The sequence below is a fragment of the Condylura cristata genome, unplaced genomic scaffold (assembly GCF_000260355.1).
Source record: "Condylura cristata isolate star-nosed mole 26May11 unplaced genomic scaffold, ConCri1.0 scaffold00004, whole genome shotgun sequence".
In the NCBI taxonomy this organism is placed as follows: Eukaryota; Metazoa; Chordata; class Mammalia; order Eulipotyphla; family Talpidae; genus Condylura; species Condylura cristata.
The window spans coordinates 5,092,193-5,119,025 of NW_004567105.1; the positions used below are offsets into that span (position 1 = coordinate 5,092,193).

At 57.5% G+C, this 26,833-nt stretch overlaps 2 protein-coding genes across 2 annotated transcripts in view; both read left to right on the forward strand.

The window, feature by feature from the left end:
• TST (thiosulfate sulfurtransferase (rhodanese)) overlaps positions 1-2,569 on the forward strand; it is a 6,478-nt gene extending 3,909 nt beyond the window's left edge. Inside the window, exon 2 of the mRNA XM_012734930.1 lies at positions 2,189-2,569. Coding sequence (XP_012590384.1) covers positions 2,189-2,478 — 290 coding nt within the window. The 3' untranslated portion in view covers positions 2,479-2,569. The remainder of the gene's footprint in view (positions 1-2,188) is intronic.
• A 4,609-nt stretch (positions 2,570-7,178) lies between these two features.
• TEX33 (testis expressed 33) lies at positions 7,179-16,169 on the forward strand. The gene is made up of 5 exons (XM_012735254.1): positions 7,179-7,200; positions 10,125-10,546; positions 12,260-12,404; positions 15,786-15,896; positions 16,058-16,169. The coding sequence occupies exons 1-5, from the start codon at positions 7,179-7,181 to the stop codon at positions 16,153-16,155; spliced, it is 798 nt and encodes a 265-aa protein (XP_012590708.1). The 3' UTR covers positions 16,156-16,169.
• The last annotated feature ends 10,664 nt before the right edge of the window (positions 16,170-26,833 follow it).

Below are 26,833 nucleotides of genomic sequence, written 5' to 3' on the forward strand. Positions count from 1 at the left end.
TCCGTGGGCTCTGCGCCCGTGGGCTCTGTGTCCGTGGGCTCTGCGCCCGTGGGCTCTGCATCCGTGGGCTCTGCGCCCGTGGGCTCTGTGCCCGTGGGCTCTGCATCCGTGGGCTCTGCATCCGTGGGCTCTGCGTCCGTGGGCTCTGTGTCCGTGGGCTCTGCGCCCGTGGACTCTGCATCCGTGGGCTCTGCGCCCGTGGGCTCTGTGCCCGTGGGCTCTGCGCCTGTGGGCTCTGTGCCCGTGGGCTCTGCGCCTGTGGGTTCTGTGCCCGTGGGCTCTGTGTCCGTGGGCTCTGCGGGGCCCTCCGGGCCCTTCATCCCGGGCTTCCCCACACAGGCGGTCAGTGCCTTAGGTGGGGTCTGGGCTTCTACTGGCTGAGGGGAAGAGGTGACCCCACCCCAGCCTAGTCCAGTGGGGAGGCCAGACTGAACAGAAACTGTCCCCTTTCCCCCCCCCCCCCGCGCAACTTCTTGACTCTTAGAGCTGCCTTTGGGCTGCCAGAAGGAGACAATGAAGCCTTCCGTGGGGAGGGTGGTTAAGTGCTCAGCCACTGGACTTTGGTGTTGGCCTCCTGCCTGGCGCTGAAGCCCTTTAAATTGGGGGTTCCGCCTTGAACCCAGCAGATCAGTTGTTCTTCCTTGGAGGGTCAGCACACCCCATCTCAGGGAAGTTTCCAGACAAATGTTGTTGCAAGGGAAAGAAGCTGGTAGCACCTTGCGTTATGACATCTGTTCAGTCGAGGGGACTTTTGAATCGTGTCCGTGGGTTTCCGGATCCTCTCTCACCTGGGCGGAGGGGACGGGGCCTGGCTGGCACGGCCGCACACCTACTGTGCGCTTGGGCTCGACAGCGGCCCTCACCTGCCTGTGAGGGAGTGGGGACAGATCCCCATTCCCCAGGTAGGGAAACTGAGGCCCACGAAACTGAGGTTCTGTGCCTCCTGGCTGCACTCTGCTCCAGAGTGCCCTGGTCACACCTGTCAGGTGTCCTCCCGCCACTTCTGCCCACTCTGGTCTGCCCGCCCCACGATGTGCGTTTAAGAAATGGTGGGATTTTTGAAGGAAGGGGGGGCCCAAAGAACCCCTATCTGGAGACCCACATCCAAAGTCTTTCAGGAGGCGGGATGCTTGAGGAAGAGGGGAGCCCTTGGGAAAGTCTGGGGGGCCAGGCCAAGACCCTGACTCAGCAGGAAGCCAGCTCTGGCCCTGGCCCTGCCCCGTTTGCCCTGGTCACTGGCTATTCTGAAGCCAGAGAGGCAAGGGGGTCTTGCTCGGCGTGGAGACAGTTCTGGAGGGATCCTGGAGGCAGCCTAGACCCCCCCCCAGCCCCCACCCTCCCTGTCAGTGCTGCTAGGCCCCCATTCATACTGGCTGCCGTGCAGGAGAGAAGTGGTAGGAGCAGGGCATATCGGGGCGAGCGGGCGCCCTAACAGAGAACAGGTTACTCCCTGCACCCAGCCCCGGACACAGGAACACCCGGTTCCCATTAACCCACGGGCAGCAGGCTCGAGGGGCAACGAGACGTGCTGAGGCCACTTGTGCGTAAGTGGCAGAGCTGGGACTTGATCTCACGTCTGAAGACCATCAGCTCACATGCCCCGTCCACGGCCATGTGCCCCACAGGAAAGCCACACGGCTCGGGGCGGCGCTGGGCCTGCCCTCTGCTCGGCCGCGGGTCGTCTGCCCGTGGATCCGCGTGCTTGGTGGGTGCTGTGACTGTCGGGCTTCTGTCTGCCTTGCTGACCCTGAGCCGGCCAGATGGAGCCTGGTGGGGCACCCCCTCTCCGCTGTTCTCAGCCTCTGGCACGGCAGCTCACCCACTCCTCCACGACCCGTGAGGTGGGTATGGCGCCCTGAGCCCGCTTTCCAGATGAGAAAACGGGCTCAGAGAAGACAAGCAACTTGCCAGGGCAGTGAGGAGATGGTGGAGCTGAGACAGTGTCCAGGCCTTTCAGGCAGGTGTGATCTCGGCCATTCCTACCAAGGCAGGGCTGGGGGCGGGGTGTGGACGCATATCTGACGTCACACAAGGGCTGAGACCCTACCAGGCTCCCAGAAGGGCAAAGATCTTCATTTGCCAAGTTCCCTACCCTGGCAGTCCAGGCTGGATGTGCCCCCCACCCACCTCCTCACGCCGCCCAGCCTCCTCCTCACCGTCCTTCCCATTGTCCTCTGTCCCCACCCAGGACTGGAGTCCGGCCACATCCGCGGTGCCCTCAACATGCCGTTCACCGAGTTCATGACAGAGGACGGCTTCGAGAGGAGCCCGGGGGAGCTCCAGGCCATGTTCCAGGCTAAGGAGGTGGACCTGGCCCGGCCCATCATTGCCACGTGCCGGAAGGGCGTCACCGCCTGCCACGTCGCCCTGGCCGCCTACCTGTGTGGCAAGCCCGACGTGGCCATCTACGACGGCTCCTGGTTCGAGTGGTTCCACCGGGGGCCCCGGGAGACATTTGTGTCCCAGGGGAAGCCCTGAGCCCCCCCCCCAACCCGGCGCTCCATGCATTTCAGCTCGCCATCCGTGTGGGCCGTCGCCTCCCCAGCACGCCGGAATAAACGTATTTGAGTGGCCATGTTTGCCTGCCTGCCTGGCTTTCTTCTTTGCCCCACACTCTCCTCCCCTCAGACTCCCCAGAACCCGCCAAGGAGAGAAACCAGCCATGCGCTAAGAAAGCCATGCCAAGGACACCACATTGTTGTTCAGTTTGGGCAAAGGAGGCCGCTTGCCAGCCCCAGAGTATGCTGGGACCGACGTGGGGGCCAGAGAGACGAAACCAGGGCTGAGCAGGCCCTGCCTTCTGCTGCCGGCCCCAGGGGGCCACGGGCAGGAGGGGGCAGATGGCCTTTCTTCAGGTGTCCAAAGAGGCATCCCGCAGGCCCGGGGGCCTCTGGAAGAGGCCGTGCTCAGAAGCAGGTCAGAGGGAGCCGGCCTCCTCCTTGGGTGCCCTTCCAGGCCCAGACTCAGACCCTGGGGTAGCAACAGGAGAAGGGGCTGCAGGGGCAGCCCGCCCCGGGGGTCTCTGCACTCTGGCCGTGTGGACCAGGAAGCTGCTGGAGAAGCGTGTAACCTGGTGGAGTGGACCCATGTGGCTGGATTTCAGGTTTCCCGTAACAGGTTCTCCAGACCCTCCTTGGGGTTGCAAGATGATTCCAGGCCCATCTACCGGGGATTCCCTGCTCTCTGCTGACCAGGCTTCTCGGGTTAAGGGGGGTCCCAGCGACCCAAGGACCAAGGCCATCAGTGATGTACCCCAGGCCCCTCAGCGGTGTACCCCAGGCCCCTCAGCGATGTACCCCAGGCCCCTTCGCCCAGCTCAGGGCAATTGGTTGCTCAGCAAATGCTTCTGGGGCTGCCTTGGGGCTGGTGGCGATGGAGCCGAGGCCGGCCGCAGTGGGGAGGGTGAGGGCTGGCGCTCCCACCGTGCAGGTCTCACGGATGGACCATGGCAGCTCTTCTTCCACTTGCACAGTCTCCAACTCCTCCGCCTCCTTCCCTTCTCCTCTCCTCCTCTTCCTGCTTCTCCAAGCCCAGAACTCACTCAGTGGCCACATTTATTGTGCACCTGGCTCTCTGGGCACAGAAGCCCACCCGCTGCTCACATGCGGTGCTCATCCTACTTGGAGAAAGAATAGATGAATATCGGTAGCTTTAGGGAAAAAGGTAGGGATTAAAAAAAAGGGGAGCGTGGGGTAGGTTTGAATTTATTTTTGAAAGGTGATCTGGGGAGGTGAGCAGAGTCCTGAAGGAGGTAAAAAAGCAAGTCCTGTAGATACCTGGGAAGGAAAGTTGCTGTAACGGGCCCGTGCAAAGGCCCTGGGGCCAGACTGGTGCATCCAAGCAGCAGTGGGTGTCAGTGAGTAGCAGCCTGAAGTTCACACCCCCGAGAGCCTTCCTCGGGGCGGCCAGAGCCTCTTCACCAGCAAGAGCTGGCAGTGTGGGACTGACGCAGCTTTGCCAGTTTATCAGGAACTTTTTAGAACACCAGAAAGGAGATGATAACCACGGCCATTATACAGGCAAGCGCTTCAGCTTAGCGACTTCCCGCTGTGGTTACAAAACACACCACTGTCTCACCCATCTGGTCATGTGCCTTCTTCCTTGAATTGAGGGACATGTTGGGGCTCCCACTGGGCTCTCTGGCCGGCAGCCAGCATGAAACTGAGGCCCTTGACCAGCAGGCCCTGAGGAGCTGTGTCCTGTAGACAATCACCCAGACTTGGAAGCAGACCCTTCCCCAGTCCAGCCTCCGTCATGACTGCGTCCCCACAGCCTTCGGAGACCCTGAGCCAGGCCCAGGCCCCTCCCCAGCAACTGGGAGACAAAGCGTCACGCGGCTGAGTTTCCGGTAAAGCTGTTGTGTAGCAACATGACATAGGAGACATGCACCAAAGCAGGGAGCCAAGAGGCGAGAGGTGGTGGTGGTATGAACTGGGCTAAAGGGGCCCTCTGGGGTTTCAACGGACTGGTGGCTGGCTCGTGGCAGCTCTGTGGATTCATACCTGGCCAGGCACTGAGCTAGGCGGTTCACAAAGCGAGTGTCCATCTCACCCTCACCCTGAGGTCGGTGAGCTGTACGCGGTGCACATATGAGGAACGTTTAGCTTAAGGATCTGACCAAAGTCACTCCCCTGAATGGCCAGTCCCGACTTGGGGCGCCCCAATGCGTGCTGGAGAGACTCTGGACGCTGGCTGCGCAGCTGGCATTCCCTCCACGAGCGCCCTCGGGCCCTGCGCGAGCCACACAGGATGGAGCTGCAGGCGGCACCAGCGTGCAGCCTCTGAGCTTGCTCGCCTTCGTGGCCCTTGGCTCCGGGGCCTGCCCCTCGCGGCCAGCTCGAAGCCTGGGCACACCTCCTCCCTCCACTTCCCTCGCCGACGCTCATGTGCTTCATGCCCCAAACCCCCAGTATCCGCGCCCCTCTAAACCATTCTAGGCCCCCTCCACGCTCCAGTGCCAATGCCCTGCGACTCTTCCTCCCGCTCCAGGCACCACTGGTCACCCCTCTACTTCAAGGGCCTCACAGCCTTCTATGCCCAGCCCCTGACCCGGCACACGGAGGGCACTTGGAGGACGTTCGAGTGGTGAGAGCGTGATCACACCTGGGCACCCCTCCTGCCCCACAGAGCTGGCTTTCCTGAGCCTCTTCCTAAGGGGGGGCAGCAGCCCTCTGAGGTAACAGAACCAGCGTGAGGGGACCGCCATGGCGACGCCAGTCAGTGGGGGGAGGGGCAGGGCTGCCCGGCAACCCCACAGGTCCTCAGAGGCAGCGGTGCAGCTGGGGTCCACACCGCTGGCTCCGGCCACGCCAGAGAGGCGCCCGTGTTTTCTGATGTTACGAAAGAGGGTGCAGAGGTGGGCAGACACGGGGTCGAGGGGGGTCACTGACCAGATGTGGGATTTCATCCTCTGTCTTCTTGCTCAGGGCCACGTGTGAGCGCCCAGCGCCCAGACCGTGCGAGACCTGCTTTCCCTCCCTCCTTGACGGCACCTTGAGGCACCTTCCCTCCAGGTGGGAAAGTGGCAGGGCGCCCCGACTTCAGCCCCGGCCCATCCGGGCCACTTGGGGAGTTCTCTGGGCAGGCGGGGAGCGTGGTAGGCCACCACACACCGTGCAGGTGGCTGGGGAAGAGGGAGGGGTGCAGCGAAAGTGCCCTCAAGGGAGCTGGGAGATGGGGGAACTTGGTTTCAGCATCACCTGGGCGAGATCCTGTTTCTTTTCGAGCTCCAGGCGAGCTAATACTCTCTCTGAACACCTTTCTGAGTCCTGTGAGACAGGTTAATCTGCCAGACGCGACAGCGTTTATATGTATTAGTTTTCTCTTCTGCACAACAAATCACCCAAAAGAGTAGCTTAAGACACAGTCCCCTGGGTTGGGAACACAGACGCCAGGTCCATAACTCGGCCCTGTGCCCGGGCTCTCAGACACACTGTGGTCAGGTGGGGGGCAGTAGAGAAGGGCCCCTTTCCAAGGCACGCACGCGGCCCATTCTGTCCTCCCGGGTTGCTGGACCGTGGGCCTCCATGCCCCATGAATGGATGGCGAGAGGCCACTCTCGGCCCTTGCCATGTGGCCTCTCTACAAGTCAGTTACTGACATGGAAACTGACGCTGTCAGGCTGGGTGAGCCAAGAAGAGCCAGAGCACTCGACCAAGACATAGCCACAGGCCATGACCTCACCTTGGAAGTGGCCTGTCACGTGGCTCTAGTCTCCAGTTAGGAGCAAGTTAATCAGCCCATGGAGCACTCCGGGGTGGGGAATCTCACACTTTGACCTGCTCTCAAATGAGCAGCCCACCCACGTGCTGGGTGACCTTAGCCAAGTCACACCCCCTCTCTGGGCCTCAGATTCTTTATCTGTGGAAGGAAGTTTGGATTAGTGAACCTCCAGGACCCCTTCCAGCGCGGCTTGCTGCTTCTACGCTTCCCTTACGACAAGATGCTGCCAGTTAGGGGTGCGGAACACCCTCGATAGTCAGGCTTCACTTAGAGCTGGGGTGCATCCTGAGCGATGCATTGTCTGGTGGCTCTGTCACTGTGAAATGGAGTAAGTTACACAGACCTGCTTCGCGCAGCATGAGGGCACACGGGCACAGATGAGCCTCCTTCAATGAAACAGCTACGAGGTGAAGCCGGCTGTGTACAAAGCTTTCACCTTTCTATGTCCCCCAATTAACAAAGGCCAGTCTTTGGAGGCAAGACTATGGCGCTCCGGCTCGCGGCCCCTCCTCGCCTTTCTGCTTCCCTCCTGAAGCTTGAATGGGCAGCTGGCAAATGGACAGGGAGGCAAATAATCATCAGGACTGGGAGCTTAGGGCAATGCACCCCACAGCCAGAGGGCTCGAGGCTGCTGTGAATGCAGATAGGGGAGAAGATCAGGAAAATGACCACGGAGGAGGAAGAGGCGTCCAGGACCCCAGACCCCAGGGTTTCGGAAGGTCTCTTGGCCCTGGGGGCAGGTTGGGCAGGCTTCCCCAGCTAGGACAGGGCCTGCAGGTGCCCAGAGGCAGCCCCGTGCCAGGTGGGAGGTCTCTGGTGGGGCTGGGCACGATCACAGGCGCCCGGTTCAGCTGTGAACTCAGCCTCATCTGCGGGACAGTGTCACCTGAGCTGATGGAGGGTGTTTCTTTGTCTGCAGGACTGTGCTTGTGATTACCTGTCCCTGAGGAGGAGTGATGGAGCTGGGGCACCGAGCAGGTAGGGTGTGCTACCCGGGGTGCTGACGGCACCTCCAGGGCCTCTGGAGGACTCCCTGGGGCAGCAAGGGCAGCCCCTTCCTCCCGCTTCTCCCCCTCCCCCAGGCATGCTTTGGCTTCCCTTGTGCGGCTCGGGGGTTCTGGCCGGGAAAGGGGTGCCGCTGAGCTCCCACCGGCCAGGCAGGTGAAGACAGGTCTGCTTCATGGGTCCTCAGGGCCTCAGCAGGGAGCCAGAAACCCCTCCTGTGCAGCGCGAGGGGGAATGTGTGTGTGAGGGGCCTGGTCTGTGGGCGGGAGGTGCATGGAGGTCACGAGACAGCCAAGGGGGGGTGGGGGGGACGGGCTGCGGGAGGGGAGCAGAGCACATCTGAAGGCGAGGAAGAGTGTGGGCAAGATCTGGAGGCAAGAGAGGCCTGGAACACCGGGCATTGAACGTGGCTTGAAGGCTGCGGGGGAAGGAGGTGGCCGAGGAGGCCAGGCAGGGGCCAGGGCCCATCTCAGGGCCGGGCTCTGCCCTGAGGGCAGGGAAAAGAGCCTCAGAGCAGGAGGGGCTGGACTGGGTCAACTGCGAAGCGGGTCCCCCCCGGTGAGTGGACAGTGGTGAGGGCTGGCAGCTGGGATGTGGAGACAGGCTGGCCAGTGAGGTTGGACGGAGACTCCTGCTGGAAGCTTCCGTCTTGGGTCAGAGGTGCCAGTGGCTTGCTAGACACGGATGGTCCAGGGCAGCACCTCAGGACAGGGCCCAGGGACCTGAATCTCCATTGAGCACCCAGCTCGTGAGCTCCGAAGACTGATATGTGACCCCACAGTAGACGTGAGCCGGCCTACTCCACCCATCTTACAGTGGAAGGAAGGGGGATTGCAATGAGGCTCCTGGAACGCAGCTGCAGACATTCATTTATTCGCTCAACAAACCCCCAGCCCCGGAGGACAAGCTCAGGGCTGTGTGCTCAGGGCCTGCCACAGCACGCAACACACCATAGGTGCTGGCTCCGTGAGGGAGTCTGTGACTATTTTGACTCTGAGTCAGGGTCAGCGGAGGCTGAGCAGGAGCAAAAGCAGAGCGCGTGGGTGGAAGGAGCAGCAGGAACAAGGCCTGCTTGGAACAGGAGCCGTGGGCCGGGCCTGAACCCTAAGTGCCATGGGTTTCAGCAGCAGCTGCGTCCCTATGCTAAGCCTCAGTTTCCCCCAGGAGGGGGGGCTGTGGTGAGCAGGTAGACGACATTCCCACCCAGAAGGCTTCCTTTGCCGGGCTGGTGTGGCACACAGGGCTCTCTGCTTGCTGGGTGGGGCCTGGGAGGGAAGGCAGGAAGGCACCTGGCCTGGTGCAGGTGCGGATGACCACGGGAGCAGGCGAGGCATCGGATCTCAGCTCCCAGGATGGCCGTGGGCGGAGGGGCAGGAGGAAGCAGGCAGGCCTGGATCTGGCTGTCTCTGTCTCCACCGCTCTGGGGAAGCGTCTGCGGCCCGTCTGCGGCCCGTCTGCAGCCCCTCTGTGGGGGAGCGAGTGGTACACCTTAACCTGGACTGCTGCTTTTCAACAGCCCCTGGGACAAGGGGAGCTGGGCCAGCTGAAGGCCCCTGGCGGGCAGGCCTGCGGGGTGGGGGTGGGGGGGTGACGGACTAGGTCTTTATCTGCTGCCAGGAGCAGATCTCCCAGGGCAGGGGCTGTTCTCACAGCAAGTTACAAAGCCACGCACAGAATCTGATCTCTTCTACAAAAGAGGGGAAACAAAACCATGAAAGCTCGAGAAGGCTGGAGGCCCCGTCCTGAGCCAAGCATCTGCAGGCCGGACCCTGTTCTAGGGCAGGGGGTGCGGGTCAGAAGGAGCTGTGTGTGAGGCTGCCGTGACACCTCACACGTAACGTGAGGTGTGTGTCCCTCTGGGTGGTTAGAAGATGCATTGACTTGTGTTTCTCTCCCGTCAGTCATGTTTAGCCCTCAGACCGTGCACCGTCAGCCCAACCAGAGGTGCATGTCTCGGGGACATGGCATGTTGGGGCAGATGAGGTGCAGCTGCACATGGGGTGGGCCCGGTGGGGTCCCCGCTGCCACAGACCCTCACGCTTGCTCGCTGAAGGGTCCCGGCTGTGGGGCTGTGGAAGTCACCACGTAGGAGAAGGGGCAGAGAGATGGTCTGTAGCTCGCTACCACGCGCAGGGAAAACCAGGTCTGCGGAGGTATGTGGAACATGCTGAGCGCAGGGTCATGGAGTGGAAGGAGGGGTAGGCCCAGCCCCTTGGGGTGGGCTCAGGGAGGACTTCGGGGCTGCATTGCAAGGAATGCTAGCCCTGACTTTGGAGTGAGGAGCGAGGAGGGGCTGGCTCTCCAGGTAGGAGAGGCAGTCTGAGCCAACAGGAGCGTGAGGGCGCCCTGGGGCTGGGGACGGGGCAAGAATGTGGTACAAGGATGGGAGGGGTGCTGGGTGAGAGTCGGGGGTGACCTGACCTAGGAGAGAGGGTGGTAGGGAGGGGTGGGGGAGCAGCTCTGAGTAGCGAACAAAGACCTCCAGCGTCCAGCTCTGGAACTGTCTGGTCCTATGACTTGGCCGAGCTCAGGTGTCCTGTCGGCTTCCACAGCCTCAGGGCCTCCTCGCTGGATTATTGCGGGGGTGGGCACTAACCCAGTGGGCCAGGTGCAGCGACGCAAGGCGAGGTCATTTCCTGTGCTCAAGGCCGCACAGCTAGTCCTCCAGGCCGGACAGGTTCAGCTATGATAGTCCAGTGATGAGCACCCCGTGGGCTGACCCTGTCTGCCTTCGCTGTCTCTCCTCTGGTCTCACCGCCGCGCCCTGCCCCAGGCTTCCCTCTGTCCCAATTCACATTCCTGCTCTGGATCTCTGGAGCTCTGTTCCGTCTGCCCCCCCCACCCCATTTTTTGACTTTGCCCTCCTTCTCTCCCTCCCTCACTCTCCCCCGATTCAGGTACAACCCATTTGGCCAGAGCCCAAGTGAACAAGGAAGGCCAGCAGGACGTGGGCTCCTGGAGAACTGTCTGCCCTCCCTTGGACACCTCCAAGTGCAAGCAACAGGCCCCAGGCTCCCCACTGCGGGGAGAGAACCCCCGAGAGCAGGCCTTCCCTGATGAGGTCCGGCCTCCCCCCTCCACAGCAATCAACAGGGACTCCCCCGGCTCGGAACGGCACCCTGAGTCCCTGAAGAAGGGTGACTACAGACCCTCTTCGAGGGAGAGCCCAACCACCTTCCGAGGGGGGCCTCAGCCGTGCCAGGGGATGGAGGAGGGCCCCAACCCGGGGGCCCAGGGCCAGAGGAGCAGCGTCATTCCCGACAACATTCGCCACAAGTTTGGCAGCAGCGTGGTGGATGAGCTCGTCTCTGAAGATCAGGTGTCAGCGGGGCTCTGGGCCAAGTGGCAGGAGGGTTACCGAGAGGCTGCTCATGATCCCAAGGGATTCCTTGGACACTGCGTGACCCTTCAGGGACAGCTGGAATGTAGTGTCTATTGAGTACTTGCTATATGCCAGCTCTGGGCACTGTAAAACCTTCACATGCAACAACTCAGTTAACCTTCCCAACGAGGAAGGGGCTATTTAGTACCCCGCTTTACAGATAGAGACCAAGGCCTAGAGGTGTCAAGCAAGTCAACCAAATTCACTTCGTGTGTGGGATGAGGGTCCAGAAAGAGACTGGAGCCCCGCTCCTTGACAATTTTTCAGTGATAGGTCTTGCATCGGACGCTTTTAACTTGCATGAGTCTCCTAAAGGGAACAGCATGGAGTGGATGAATGGACAGCCTTGATTGGGAATCAGAAAACTTGGGGTTGAATCTTTGCTCTACCCCCTGAATTTTGGGTGACTTTGGATGAGTTACTTGCTCTCTCTGGGCTCTAGTCGCTACCTCTGTGAAGCGAGGCACTTGGTAGAGATCAGGCTGGCAGTTCCATGGCATGCATACCGCCATTATCCCAGCCTGCCTTCATGGCAGACATCACTAATCGATGCTGGTAGCTCTCCCCATCCGATACACCACTCCAGGGAGTCACTCAGAGCAACTGAAAGTTGAGATAAAATTCATCTGCCATTTCTGCCAAGGGTTCTTCTGGCATTTAGGAACATATTTTCAAGCCAACAGCTCAACTCTATAGCACTACATTTTACAGTATGACAGGCAAGAGCTCCTGCTAACAGATGATAAAGCCAAGGCTCGAGAAGTGGTATGATTTGTTCAGGGTCACACTGAACAGGTGGAAGACTCAGGGTCACAAAGACTGTGGTCTGGGTCTCCTTCACTTTGTCACCTTAAGGTGCAGTGACCCTACCCACCAGCTACTCTGGGAGGCCACAACCCCACCTGCAGGATCTTCCCTAATTTGACTGGCAATGTGGTTACTATCTCTCACTGCTCCTCCCAGCCTAGATGTCTATTTCTCTTTCCCATTGTTATTCTGGGCTGGAGTCAATTTTGCTATCCACCTGTGACATGGCTCCCAAATATCACATTCAGGTAACCAGCCATCATCAGAACTGGAAGCTCCAGCCCCATTTTACAAACGGGGAGACTGAGGCCCTGAGAGCACAGACTGGCCACAGACTGGCCAGAAATCAGGAGCTGGCAGAACTGGGATACCAGCCAGGTCTCCAGGTGGCTAGGCTTGGGCTCAGCCTCTCAGGGTCTCAGTTTCTCCATGGACACAAGGAAGGAGTTGGCTTCTGTGTACTCAAAGGAGCAAACTGGCATGACGCCTGGACTCTAGGAGAACAGGCGGGGCTGTGTGATCAAGAGCCCTTGCCCTGAGCCTCGATCATGAAACAGCAGGAATACCTGCCTTGCGGAGGTCTCTCCAGATGCAGGTACATGGCTGGAGCTCACTGTACGAGGACACTTTGTCACCACTGCCCTCCTGGTGTCCTGGTCCATGTGGAACTTGGGTGGTGTGCGGGTGGAAGGTCTCCAGCTGTTCTGGATCCCAGGGGTGGGGTGGTGAGAGGCTGTGGACTAAGGGTGGGGATTGGAGGTGAAGGCAGGGCCTGAGGAGGAGGAGGACTTAGAAGGGAGACGGGGCTCTATCCTGCTTCTCCATCCCTGTCTCCCCCTTCAGGCTCGAAGGGCCATTAGCGCAGCCTTGGAGGGGCAGAAGAGGGTCAACTCGTGGCCCAGCAGGACCCAGAGTCCCCTGCGAGTCTCCCCCCTCTTCTCTGACTACTACGACCTGGGCTACAACATGCGATCGAACTTGTTTCCAGGTCAGACCACTGGACACGGGCAAGGGGTGGGTCTGTGAACACCGCTGGTCTTGGGTAGGGAGGCCTTTGGGGTGTCCACACCACCTGAGACCACACACGGGGCCTGCGACTCTCAAGGCACACCCGCAGGGACTCTCATTTCAGGGCCACCCAGATGCCAGGCCTTGTGCCAAGTGCTGGGGGATGTCTGGTCCCCTAAGTCTGAACTCACCATGCAGATGGTCCACTCCAGTGGGCAACAGCCCTCTGCCCCCCTGGACGACTCTGGAGCCCCCATGTGCCAAGAGGAGGCCCGGTCACCCCTCCCTGGGCACTTTGGTGGCACTGAGAGTGTCAGGTTTCTTGGGCTTTGGGCTCAGCTCAGCCACTCCTTGGGCATGGCCTTGAGCAGTTCACTTCCACCTCCCTGAGCCTCCGCCAGCTTGGGGATAATCATCACAACCCCACCCTCACTATGCCCTTGGCAGGATCTTGCAGAAGGCTCCTGACCCAGGGCACTGCATGAGCTCAGCACGGGAAGCAGTACTTTTCTCTCCCAGAGTCTGGTGGTGGCACCCCTTGGGGAGAGAGGGTGGGGAGAGCTCAGGCTTCAGCTGGCTCGCTTGCGGCCTTTGTGGGCCATTAGCTCCAGTCTGGGGGCAGATCAGACACCTGCCAACACCTCCCAGCAGGATGAGTGGAGCTGAAGCTCAAAGCCAGGTTTCTTCTGCCTCCGATGCCCCCAAGCCTCGCACAGGGTCACTTCCGGCTACAGCCCTGTTCCCAAGGACTTAATGGCCAGCAGGCAGGGCCTTCTCTCCGCCCTCACACTCAGTTTGACCTCACTGCGAAAGGCCTCTTCCTCCCTCCCTCCTCCTGCAGGGGACCTCCAGGGCCCTCCCCAGGACCTGGCACACCACCTCCACCTGCTCAGATCTCCATCCCCCAGGGCACTACCCCACTGAGCTTTGGACAGGGATGCTGCTGTTGGGGAACCCAGCCCTGGGCCTCAGGGGTGCTGTCAGGCGCCTCTTTATCACCAAATAGTTCTTGCCTCTTGGGTCATGGCAATGTCCACAAAAATATATTAAAATAAATGATAAAGAAAGAAAGAAAAACACCTGAGACCCATCATCCAGCCTGAGAAACACCTGAGCCAAAGGTGTTCTGGAACAGCTCCCAGCAGCCTGCAGCTGCTCACGAAAGTCTGTTGTTACCTTTTCCTCAACCAATTAGCGTCACACATTACTTCACAATCAGTCGTAGTGGGGTTATGCTCCAGAGCTTGGCAAGCGCCATCAAGTAGGGCTGGACCCTTAGACGATTCATCGGTAGCCTCACCCCCCCAGCGCCCTTCTCCTGCCCACGCATGTTAGCTTCCGCCCTCGGCAGGCTCTCGCAGGAGTGAGGAAGAGGAAATCAGAGAGGAAACAGGACTGGGGGAGCTTCTGCCCGATGAATGGGCAGCAGGGGGCAGCGGAAGGCATCGTCTGGCTGGGGTTGGAGCCTCACTCCGGAAGGGATGGAGGGGGCTGGGCAGAAGCAGGGCGACTGGGGAGGAGACAACTACAGAAGTCCAGCTGGACCTGGCTTGACAGCCGGGCACAGCACGGTGTGGCGGCGGGCGAGAGGCAGCGGGCTTCTGGGCGCTGTGAGGGAGAGCAGAGAGAATATGCTAAAGCTTACACCTAGAGTGGGCAGACAGGCCTTAAGATTGATGTTGCTCTATCTGACCTGAACAACCAGGAGGATGGAACGGCTATTGACTGAGACAGAGATGAGATCGCATGTCATGCTTAGTCATGAACTGAATCTTTTCTTGGTCTTCAAAATACTTAGTTTGCTTTTTCACATCTAAATCTCTAATCCACTTGGAGTTAATTTCTGTTTTAACTGTGGGAAGCAGGGATTCGCCTTTAGTTCCTCCTTTGCACAGATTACCTTTCAGTAAAGAGCCTCATCTGCCCCTGCCAGCCCCCCCAGGCCTGCGGGCTCCACTGGCCTCCACCAGTTTTCCATAGGTGCCCGGGTCAGATTCCGACTTCCTATTTTGCCTGTTGGTTTAATATTACACTTAATTACTTAATTAGATATTAACTGTAGTCTGATATCTGGTTGGGTAACCTATCCGCCCGCCTGGCCCTATTTCCATTGCAAATATTTCAGCTATTTTAGTTACTTTATTCTTCTATGAAGTTTAGAATCAGCTTGTTAATTTCGAAAAATTATCCAGTTGGGATTTTGATTGGAAGTACATTGAATCTAAAGCTAAGTTAGGAAAGTTGTCAGCTTTATGAGCATGAATTTTTCTTTTTCTTTTTTTTTGATCATAAATTTTTCTCATCCATGAATATGATATGCAGCTCCAGCAATTTAAATCTTCTACATCTGTCAGTAACAGTTTGTAATATTTTTATGTTATGCATGATTTTTGTTTGATGTAGAACTTTGCTGCCTATTCCAAATAATACCTTTTAAAAATTATAATTTTCTCATTGGGATTGGAACTCCGGCAGCCTTGGGGCAGGATTCCACGATGATAAGCTCACACACAGATGAGCAGTTTGTTTTCTGACTGTGCCTTTCTTTCAGTATCCTGTTATTGCTCCACGCCACAGCCCTTTTTTCTCCAAAAGTATTAACTGCAACCCCTGTTCCTGTGAGGTCTCTCCCTCCCTAGCCCACAGCTCTCTCCGTGGCATCCCTGTTAGAGCTTGGCTTGGTCGCCCTTGACTCTGCTCCTCATCTGCTCATGGCCATCACAGGCTTTCTAGAAGCTCTGAGCCCGCCGTGCACTCCTCATTCCTGAGCTTCTGAAGGTGTCTGAGTTACCTTTGTCCTGGAGCTCTGATGGCTGATGGCTGTGTACTGGGCTGGTCAGATTCCCCAGAAAAGTCCACTGCTCTCTTGCCTGGGAGCAGAGGGGGCCTAGCGAGAGCTGCGTAGGAAGAGAGCTGGCATGCTTCTTCCAGCACCCACACCGCCCGTGTGCGCGCCCCCGCCAGCCCTCCTGGGTATAGGGCTCACCGGGCATGATGGGCTGGGGGAGAGGAACTGGTACCCCAGTCCTCCTTCGACCCCAGTTTTCTTATTCTCTTCCGGTCCAGAGGTCTGTAGTTTTGACAGTTGGGGGGATTCCATGGTGTAAATGACTTGCCACTATTAACCAGAACTTTGACACTGTTATTTCTCCTCTGATTTCACCCATCCTGTGGGCTTTTGTCTTTAAAAAAGTTACGCGTATCCTTTCCTGAGGGAGCAATAATGTGTATTTTTAATTCATTTTCATAACCCCAAATGTACACTTAATCTTTCAAACACACACACACACAAGCCCCCCACTGTAGACCCACTATGAGGCCCCAACCTCTGCTCCTGGGGTTTCTTGATGGGGTCCCACAGGGGCTACTGAAGAGATGAAGAGCCTCATGAAGGCCTCCTACACTCCAGAGGTAATCGAGAGATCCGTGCGGGACACTGAGCACTGGCATGGCAGGAAAACAGATGACCTGGGTAGGCGCGGAGCTGGGGTGCGTGGGCTGGGCACCCCTCGTGGAATGAGGCCAGGGTGACATGCTGGGGGGGGAGGGGGACGGGGCAGGAAGCAGGTGGGTCACCCTGGGGCCACAAGTCCCCCGAGTGATCTGGGCTGGTGCTTTCCCCACTCTGGGCAGGACGGTGGCACCAGAAAAACGCCATGAACATGAACCTGCAGAAAGCACTGGATGAAAAGCATGGAGAGAAGAGTAAGCCTAGCCCCTCCAAGCGCTAGCCACAGCTCAGAAGAGGTGTCCTCTGCTCAGAGAAGTGGCTTCAGTAAATCGCACATCTGAACAGCCTCCTCTGTGTGGTGCTTTATGTTGGGGTGCTGAGACAGCTGAGGGAAGACAGGAAGCCCGAGGACCCAGAGTCTACCCAGCCCTGCCCCACTCACCCCCTCCCCTGCTCCGGACATGCAGACAGCTACACAGCTTCCTGCCTAATCCCGAAGGGGGCTGAGAGCCCCGTGCGCCCCCCCACCCCAGTCCAGCGTGCCTAGTGTCAGCCTGTCCCCAGTAATGCCAGGGGCTCGAAACTCCAAGGGCGGCCACTGCCTGGAGAGTGCGTTCCCTGTGCTGAGTCCCTGCAGACGCTCTGTGGCCAGAGCCAAGGCGGCTGCACGGGCTTTGTGGTTACGACGACACCCACAGGGACACCCACAGGGAAAGGCTGCTGTTCCCAGGCCCTGGAGGGGGCAGGCGTCCCTGGGGCAGTTGCAGGTGAAGTTGCAGGACTTGAGACTCTACCCTGGGGTCAAGGGTGGGCGTGCACGATTTCTAGGGTTTACTCTGTGCGTGAACTTGAAACACAAGAGCAGGAGTTCAAGTGTGGGAAGAAAAAGCAAAGAGTCACCGAGCCGGCTAGCTTTATATATATATATATTTTTAAAAAAGCCACCCGGGACTTTTATATATATATTAAAATATATCGTTTACAAGGGTTTTTAAAAAGGGGGCGCTTCTAGATGGTGGTCGCTCAGACGCGTGGCGACCTTCCTCCCGGAGTCACCGTCTCTGTGGCAGAGGGCCAGCAGGGGCGGCAGCAAATGCAAAGGAAATTCAAGGGCAGCGGCAGCGGGTCAGCCCCAGGCGCCGCCACCTGGGCTCGAGCCTGGGGGACCCACCCTGCTCAGAGCTGGCCCCGCACCGGCCATGGGGTGACCCCTCCCTCGGCTGCAGCCTCCGCACACGGCCGGCTCAGCACTTCCCCTCGCAGCCGGTAGGAGGCGCTGCTGGTCACCCCCCCCCCCCCCAATTCCATCTGTTGCAGTGGGCAGGGCACCGAACCGATGGGGTCACGAGAAACACTGGTCACTGCCCAATGAATTGCTCTCCCGGGTTTCTATCACACTAGACAGCTTTGTTTGGGGCAAGACGCCGTCGGCTGACTGCTGACTGCCGCGTCGCTCCAAAGGATGGCGGCTCGCTATCCCCTCCGCGCCAGGTGAAGACAGAGCAGCCGCCCAGGGGGGAGAACACTGATTTCAGAGAAACAGCAGGTTCAGAAGCCTGGAGGACAGGGGCAGCTGGTGGACTGTGCCAACTAGGAGGTTGGCTGTGGGCTCCCAGAGAATGCTGTGGCCCAAGAGCCTGGCACCCCACACAGGGAGCAGATGAGTGATCAGAGGGTGGGAGTCTGTCTCAGGATGGGGGGGAGCCCAAGGGGGGGTTCCTGGAGGTGCTGCAGGAATTGGGGGGTGGGGGAAGTTGGGGAGGACCAGCCCAGCCTCCTGCTCACTGCCCTGCGCTGCAGGCTTCCAGCAAGAGGGGACCTGCTCTGCATGGGCAGGAGGCTGCCCTGGCCACCCTATTTCCAGTCTCTCTCCGATGGGCCGGCATTTACTAAGCCCCTACTATGTGCTGGGTGTTGGTCACCCTGAGGAGACACGGACGAGGAATCCAGTGTTCAGTGTGCTCTGGGCTGGGGTGACCAGTGGGGGGTGAGGGGACGACAGCACGCAGTGTGGGGTGGGACCCCCAGTGGGAATTCAGGAGATGCAAACACTAGCCCACGCCCCAGGTGACTCAGGGGGAGTGTTGCCAAGACTCTGGAGCAGGTCAGGGTCCCGGTATAGACTTGATGGCAATAGAATGTTCCAGAACTGAGGGAAGAAAATTTATGATTGCTGGCCTCTTTGGAGACAGTAAGCGACGCATCTAAAGCTGCTCGCTGGCCCTCAACCCCTTGAGGGCTGTCTCCAAGCCCTCAAGACTCAAAGCCAGTGCAAGCCCACTGCGGAAAACAACCTGGAGACCGAGCTCAACGCACGCAGCTTGATCACGCCACACCTGTGCAGTGTAGGCGTCTTCATCAGCCCTATTTTATGAACCTGGAAACGAGGCACAGAGTGGTACCAAGGTCACACAGCAAGTTAGTGCTGCAGGTGGGGCTGGAGCCCGGGGTGTGACTCTGAAGCCCCTGCTCTTAAGTGGGTTATGTTGTTGAAGGGAAATGTAAACAGTGGTTCCTTGGGAATTAGTATGGGCAGGGTGAGGCTTCTAGAATGTTTGTACAAAGAGTTCAGAGGAGGAAGTTCACACAGATTTTCATGTTTGCTGCTGGTCCTTAAGTTCTCTTGGTAACAGAATGCCAGAGGCCTCTAAAGCTGGCGAAGGAGCAGAAAACTTGCAGAGAACTTGATCTGAGTAGAAACCAGGCAACCTGGTCAAGGAAAAGAAGGCCAAACCATGTCTCCAGGCAGCAAAGCCTGGGTTTCTGGGCCGCAGCACCCAAGCTCCCTCCCCAAAGCGAAGCTCCAGCACACACCGGAAGGCATTGGGGACTCTGGCCTCTTATTTAAGAAAGGAGGAAACTGAGGCACATAGTGGCAAGCCAAGTACAAGGGAGTCCTGGGTGGCGACCTCGCTTCCCCGGCTAGCTCAGTTCAGGGTGGATGGAGCGGGAGTCTGGCCTGGGATTCTCCTTCCAGATCCTGCTGGCTCCAGGGCCAGGCAGCTGAGCCTCCATCCCTCATCCACGCGGGAGTGGGGGGGGCATCGGGGAACCGACCTGGGAGGTGGCGCGAAGGGAAGAGCTCCTGATGTCCTGCGCAGTCCAGAGGAGGTGCCTCATAAGGGCTGCTTAGACATTCTCCACCTTCTCCACAGAGATCATTTAAAAAGGAGGAAGCAAAGGAAAGTAAGAAGGAAGAAACCCTTTCGTTTGGGAGGTAGGGAATGTGAGAGGGGACCTGAGAGCAGAAGTCAGACTCGGGTGCCTCCGTCTTGGGAGTCCCGTTAAGGCTTGGCAGCAGACAGATAAACACATCACCCCTTCATCCTCAGATGTCCTGGCTGAGCAGAGCAAATTCACACACAGACACCTATGCACACGCTGTCCTGGAACAGCCCCTGAAGACAGCCCTGAAGGCTGGTAGGGCGGTCTCAAAATGCAGGGTCCCAATCAGCAGATGCCCAACAAGGATTTTCCAGGGTTCCAGCAAGGGTCCACTTGAGCGCCACCGCGAGGACATCCTGGCTGGGAGCAGGAAACCAGGAGGCCGGAGGAAGTTGATACCATGTGCATGAAAAATTCGGGGCAGCAGAAAGAGCTTCACTCCCTCCAGGAGCATGGGGGCGCCAGTTTCCTGGCACTTGCAGCCTCTGGCACACTCTGCTCACAGAAGGCCCTGGCGGCACTGGCGGCAGAGGTCAGGTGGAGGGGTGCCCGGACGGGCAAAGCTGCAGGGCCGCGGTGTCAAGGCAAACAAAACCAGGTGTCAGCGAACGCCCTGAAAACAGATTCCACCCAGGAACTTCTCACTGAGTCTGCTCAGATGTGGTCAGAGGAGGCTGAGTTTCAAAGGAGATCCAGGGAGTAGGGAAGGGAAGGTGGCTCAGGTGAAGACATGCCAGGCCGGGGAGGTGTGCGGTGTGTGTCCCGCCTGCTGTGCCTGTGGGCGGCAGCAGGGAAGTTGGGGCTCTGTTCTCCCATAGAGATGGGGCATCAGAGGCCAGTGCTCCCTGGTGAAGACTGTGTGGCCAAGAACTGGCTCTCAGACCTTGAGAAAGCCACTCCTGGCCAGAGGGAGGGTTTCACGATGGCAAACTGGAGTGACCGCTCCCAGGCTAACGCCGGGCGTGGCGAGGAGAATGACCACCAACACTAAGTCCCGCAACTCGAGCTTTCTCAGGCAGGCCCAGCAGGAGCTGAGGTCAACCCGGGGACACGACCGAAGCCACTGGAAGCCGGGCCAGGGACGGTCAATGCTTAATGCAGGGGTCTGGGTGTGGCTGAATGTACTGAGAGTTCTGCGGTTTTCAGTGGGCGGAACACCTGTGACCGGCAGGGCGGGGAGCACCTGTGTGTCAGTCCCCATCCCTGTCAGTCCCCAGTGGCCTGAGCTACAGGCCTGAGGCTCTCATGCCCTGGAGCACAGAAACCCCCCCCCCCGCGTGAACGTAAGTCACCTACACAGCATGTAGACACAGAGCAAGTGGCACCATGCAAACACACACGGCTACATGTTTGCAACACACGTGTGCGGCATGCAGACCCGTCACGAGCACGCACAGGCCAGACGTGAGCATGCAGGCAGGTGCCTCCCAGGTGTGCCATCTCCCCAGACTCACACACAGAGGCTCACACGGGCGCCCACTTGGTTCAATGCTCAGCTGTCACAGTTTTGAAAGGCTAAAAGATTTGCACAGATGCGCCCCAGGTGTTCACCCTCTCCTTCCGCCGTGCCCTGTCTCCCACTTCTTTACACACACGAAGCTCCTTCCTCAACCGGAACCAAAGGGCTGAAAATGAAAATGCACCTGCGGCCGGGCCGGTCCCCACACACGGGACCAGCTGGCGTAATGTCAGCTCCTGACCCCTAGGTGGCAGCACCGAGCCGAGCCAAGGCTCAGCCAGTACTGGACAGGAGGGGGGGGCTGCTGGAGAAAGGGGTGTCCCTGCGGCACCCCCGGGATTAAGACAGTGCCAGGACAGTGGCAAAGAGGAGGACAGGTCACTGCTTGTGGACTCTCACCTCTGTGCTGAAATCGCAAGGCATCTCCGGCTCAGGGGTTTTGTAACAAACAGAAGGTCGGGGAACGAGCTTCCGAAGCCGCGCGTGGCCGGCTGTCTCGCCCCAGGTAGTGGCCACAGTGTCCAGGAGTCCCAAATACAGGCTGGAGGCACGCTGCACCGGGCTCCCTCGGTGGGCTGGGCTTCTCAATTCAGGGCCCTGCACAACGCTCGGAGGGAGCCGCCATGTTGACCTGGCGAGCTGTGGGCCAGTCTCCCCGCAGCTTCAGGGAGCCGCACCCCCTCGGGCTGCCCCCGTGGGGTCCTGTGGCCCCAACCCAACCCGGGGGCCATGGGACTCCACGGTCGGTGCCCCAGGCTGGCCTGGGGTCTGCAGGCTGACACCACCTGAGCCTAGACGCCAGAAGTGCTGTTAGGTAGCGGGGTCTCCCCCAGGCGGCCATTCTGGGGTCATCCTCCTGAGCCCGCAGGGCACTCACTCTGGGTGGGAACAGTAGCGGCCTGTAGCCTGCACTCACTGGGGCCAGGGGAGGTGGCTGAGGGAACAGCAGGCGGTGAAAGGCCCTCTGCTGCTGCTCGCTGAGTGGCCAGGCGGGCAGGCCCAGGGGCCAGCAGCCGACCGCTTCCCATCGGCTCAGTGGTAGGAAAGGCAGTCGCGCCTGGGACTTGTATGGAGGAGATCTGGCTTCAGATCTGTCACAAAATACCCAAATGTGCACAGTTTTTATGAGTCAATCAAAGCTCAGTAAAGTTGGAAAAATTTGGTGCCATGGGACCTGAGGCCTGGAGAAGCTCTGTCTGCCCCTGGCACAGCTGGGCATGTGCGGCAGACCCAGGCGATGACACCCTGAGGAACAGGTGGAGGGCTGCCCCCCCGGAGCGCTGCGGGAGGCTGTGTAATTGCGGGGGGCATGATGGCATCTGGGTACAGGGGAGTCGGAGGTGCAGTGGCCCCTGTAGAGGGGAGCAGACAGGCGATACATTTCGACCCGGAGACCTTTGGCAGAAGTTGATCAATCCTGTTGTACTTGGACTGAAGCAGTCAGACCTGTTCATGTTTTAATCTGCACAGGGAAAAGCTGGACGGGAACGGGAGGGAGCTGAGTCACCAGCGTAGGGAGCTGTGCCCCCTCACGTTGACTCACGGCCCAGGCCCCAGATGGACTGAAGGGTGTGTCCCCTCCAGGAAGGACACTGGGACTCTGGCAACAATGCTGACGGAAAGTGTTTCTTCCAGCATTCTCCAAAGCGGGGTCAGGGAAAGGGCTGCTGTTCCAGGAACCAGCGTGAGGCTGAACTTTCTCCATGGCCCACTTGCAAAAACTCTTCCTGTCTCCGCAACACTGGGCCTGGCTATCTGAGAGGTCTGCTTCCCACAGAGGAAGCCTCTGAACAGGGGAGACTGCACAAAGGGTCCTCCATCCGGGGAGCGAGGGTGCCATCTGGCCACCTGGAGCTTCTCATACCGTTGGTCCCACAGGGAAGGAGGGAGCGCGATACGGCAGAGTGCCCGTGTGGTCAGGGATCTGTGGTCATTACTCCGAGCAGAGGGCTGTCTTTGGGAGGCTTCCTGATGCTCCCAGCCACAGAACCCTTCTAGGACAACTTGGGTAACTGTGCCCCCGTTGGGAATGCCATGTTGGGAAGGAAACCCACCTGGTCACCACTCAAATTTCATTACACTTTTCAGTTCACTGAAGTTGTTTTAAAGCATTACTTTTTTTTTTTTTAAGATTTATTTATTTGTGCATACAGAACTGGGGTACAGGCCAGAGGTGCAGGGGTAGTGAGAGGCTTCACCAGAAACAGAGTGGGGAGCAGAACAGGCAGATTGACGAAGTACACTGCTGAGGGGAGCAGCGGGCGGGCCAGGAGAGGTCTTTCGTGCCATGTGGTCACCTCCGGGGCGGGCGGGGATCAAATTCATGCTGAAGTGGCTTTAGCTTCTCAGTGTTGTGCTTTAACCTGCTGCGCCACCAGGGAGGGCCTTAGAGCATTACTTTGGAGAGATAGAAAATTGCTGTGTTGTTTTAATGACCCCAGAGGAAAGGGAAAGGAGGAAGGAACTGGTCCAGTTTGCTCAGTGCAGCTATCATGTTCTTAAAATGTGGGGAGGAAGCAAGCAAGTTCCTCTTTATAAGGAAAACCTAAGATCAGAAAGATGAAGATCTCAAGAGCAGAGGTCAGTTGACTGCTGCCAGGAAGGGTTTGTAGGCTAGAGCCTCCCCCGAAGGGAAAGTCTCAACATGAATGCATTTTTTCTTTAGTTCAACTCAAACTCTTGACTCCCAGAAAAAAAGTTGAGTTTCTCTGAACTAAAAAACATGCTAATATATTCTATCTTGCTCTACGAAGACTCTCAGAATAATTTCATTCTTTCAAAGGCTTGTGCAGTATTACTCCAGCTAAATTTTATAATTCAGGAAACTTGATGGTGATTCAAAAAACATGTCAGCGTACAGCAAGGATGCAACACAGCTTAGCGAATTGCTTAAAGAAGTGTGATATTCCCAGACTCGATGGGTGATTACAGTGTTGAAAGAGGGCCCTGTTTTACTTTTACTATACCAGAATTTTAAATGATGTGATATTTGTCAGCTTTTTTTAAATCCCAAAATCCAAATGTCAAGCATTTCTATTTTATTTTCAACTTTCCCTCCTTGTTCTCTCACTCTATAAAGGCAGAGAAAGAGAGACCTAGAGATTAATCTTCCCTTTACATGCAGACAAAAAAATCAATGACATTTTGGCGGGCCCCCCCTGGTGGCGCAGCAGGGTAAAGCACAGCACTAAGAAGCGAAAGCCACTGCAGCATGAGTTTGATCCCCACTTATCCTGGAGGTGACCCACAGGGAGCCACAGGCCTCTCCTGACCCGCCTGCTGCTCCCCTCAGCAGTGTTCTTCATCATTCTGTCTGTTCTGTTTACCACTGTCTCTGATGAATCCTCTCACCGCCCCTGCACCTCTGGTCTGTACCCCAATTCTGTATGCATAAATAAATAAATCTTTTTTAAAAAAAATCAACAATATTTTGTCAAATCAAGCACAGACCTGTTTATAAAAAAAAAAAACTGACCGTGCAGAGGTCGTTCCAACAGGGGGAAATCCACGTAACCAGTGAATGGAGAGACGTTGTAAGGAAATGTCAGGTTATAGCATATGACTAGCAGCACCCCCCCACATCACCCCCCAGAGCCCAGACATCCCCTCCCTGCTGGCTTTGGTGCTCCCAGGGACTGCCCAGCCCCTGGGCTTCCATGCCACCAAGTCGGGGGATGCCAAAGCAAAGATCAAAGCAGGTCAGCTGACCTCATGGGAAGACGAGAATCCTTCCAGCCTCTGCAAGGAGGGGTGGGGCGAGCATGAAGCTTGAACTCAACTCTGCTGAAACAAAGTGCAGGAAGATTTTCAGCGCTGGGTGGCAGGGATACATCTCACCTTGCCAAGATTCTGTCGCAGGATAATACTCTGGGCTGGAATTCTGCTGCTTCTCCTAAAATTGAGAGCGGCAAGCCTGGGTCTAGGCTTCCTCAGCCGATGTCATCAGCCTAGGAGGTGAAGGGAGTTGTGAGTGGATGGGCCCCGGGCCTGGGGTGCTTCTCCACCTGGCTGCAGTGGGGTCCCGGGCCACAGGCAGCTGCCACTAGTGTGGCCACCGAACTGTAGGGCACGACTGGAGACCGCTGTCCCACAGCAGAGGACGGGAGAGAGCCCAGGGCTGCTGGGATCCCTTTCACAGCATAACAAACAGGTGTCCTAGGAGAACACTAGACTCACATCCATGGGGTGGTGCGGGACAGCTGCTCCCATCTCAGAGCAAACAGCGCCACGTGCAGAGAGGCCACGCCGGGTCCTGGCCGGCACCTTGGCCTCCAGCCTTCTCCCGGGCACACCTGCTGTCCCAGATGAGCTCTGCTTATCTGGCCACAGCGCCCCAGCCCTGTCCTAGGCACAGCCTGATGCCACCCCACTTCTGACTGTTCAGCCCCTCACTGTACAGCTCAAGGTGAAGGGCCACCTGACGTCATGAGGGGAGCCCAACAAGGTGGCCCCTGACTGGGGGTGTGCTGGGCAGCAGGTCCGGCATCCATCCCCCACCCCATCTTTTGGATTGCTCTGGACCAACAGCCATGCCTTTGTGAGTTTCCTAAACTGAAAGTTTCTTGGGGCTCACTGGGCCCCTGGATGGTAAGGACAGGCCCCTCTCAGATCTCCCGTAGGAACCCCGTTTGTCAGCCCTGGCTAGAGTGGTCAGGCCTCTGACACAGAACAGCCCAGGAGGTCCCCGAAGTCCTGGTGGGGATCAGGCTTGGCCCAGGCTGCAGTTTTCACTGCCTGTCGTGGGAAGAGGACCCACAGAAACAGGGGACGTTTCAGGTGGCGCCTGCCCGGATGGGAAGCGACAGCGGGCCCCGCGGTCCCGAGTCCCACTCCCATCATGCACTGCGCCCTTCCTTCAATGATAAAGCGATCTCGACACTAATAGTCTCCTTCTATTAATTGCTCCTTATTTTAAAATAAAAATTTTAAACCATCCATCCCTTCATTCACTCATTCTGCAAAGTCACCTTTCATTCTCCTTTTAAGTCTACTCACCCACGTGGGGGTGGGGGGGACCAAAGTCCAAGCGTGTAGAAAGGGCACAGCAGAGGCGGCCCCTGCTGCTCATCAGCCCCCCAAAACTAGCCTCCTGGCACCATCAGCCGACTTCTTACATTTCCTTGTTTTGTTTCAGTGTGCATTTCTGAGCGCAAGCGTCCCTCGACTAAGCTCTCATGACAACAGCTTGCTGATGGCCTTTTAGGCAAAGTTGAATGTGTCAGTTGAAGTAAAAACACGTATTTGTTATTTCAAGAATCAGAGGCATACACTAATGACTGACTGGGAAAGCCGCTAATTTTATAAAGACACACAGTAATTAAGAGTTTAAATCACTGAATGGGGAAATAGATTGATAGTTGATACAAATACTAGGAAAGAAACCACCTCTCCTCTCTCCTCCCCTTCTCCTTATCCCACAAAACAAGAGGGGAAAGCTGGGGTGTCCGTACTAATTCAGGAAGAATTTTATAGACTAAGCTCATACAATTTAGTAAAGTAGAAATAATCGGAATAAATAATAAAATGAATAAATAAAATAATGACATTTAAACAACAATCAGAGGGAGAAATGGAGTTTCAACTATATTGTTATTTTATTTTTTGCTATTTCTTATTTATTCATTGACTAACTTTACTTACATATGCATTTATCATTGTTCATTTTTAAACGTTTACTTCCCCCCCCCCCTCAGATGTAGACCTTATATTATTATTTTAGTCTCTTAAATTCGTGCGGATTTGCGGCCCTTTCCTTCTATGGCGACGTTGCTTGGTTTATGAGGTTTCCTGCAGCGTATGGAACTTGGGTGAGAGGCCTTGCGTGAGAGGGAAGCTCTTCAGCACAGGGCCAGGATTCAAAGCCCGCCTCTGCGTCCAGATGGGCGACCTGGGGCAAATTCCAAACCCCCTCTGTGCCTCAGGGGCCTCAATACAATAAAGCACAGAGGGCCAGTATCTGCCTCTAGGCTGGTGTAGATCCCTTGACAGGAGTTGATCCCCTTAAGCACGGAGCGGGGCCTGCCAGGACAAAGCTCTCCACAGCTGTCCTACCCTCGCTGAGCGATTCCTGCTCCGTCTGGGTTCCCGATGACAAAGCATAATTTAGTGAGAGTGCGTCTGAGCATGGCTCCCCTTGCCCACCTAGCTTCACGCCCTCCTGGGATTTTCCACGAATCCTGCTTCTCCCCCTGTTAGCACAGCATTCCCGCCGTGTCCCTGACTGCCTGAGGCCCCTCTGTTGAACAGAACCATCCTCCTGAACACCGGTGTGGTTTCCAGTAACACACTCCCCGGTCCGGCACAAGGACGCGAGTCTGAGTTTGGCTTTATAATA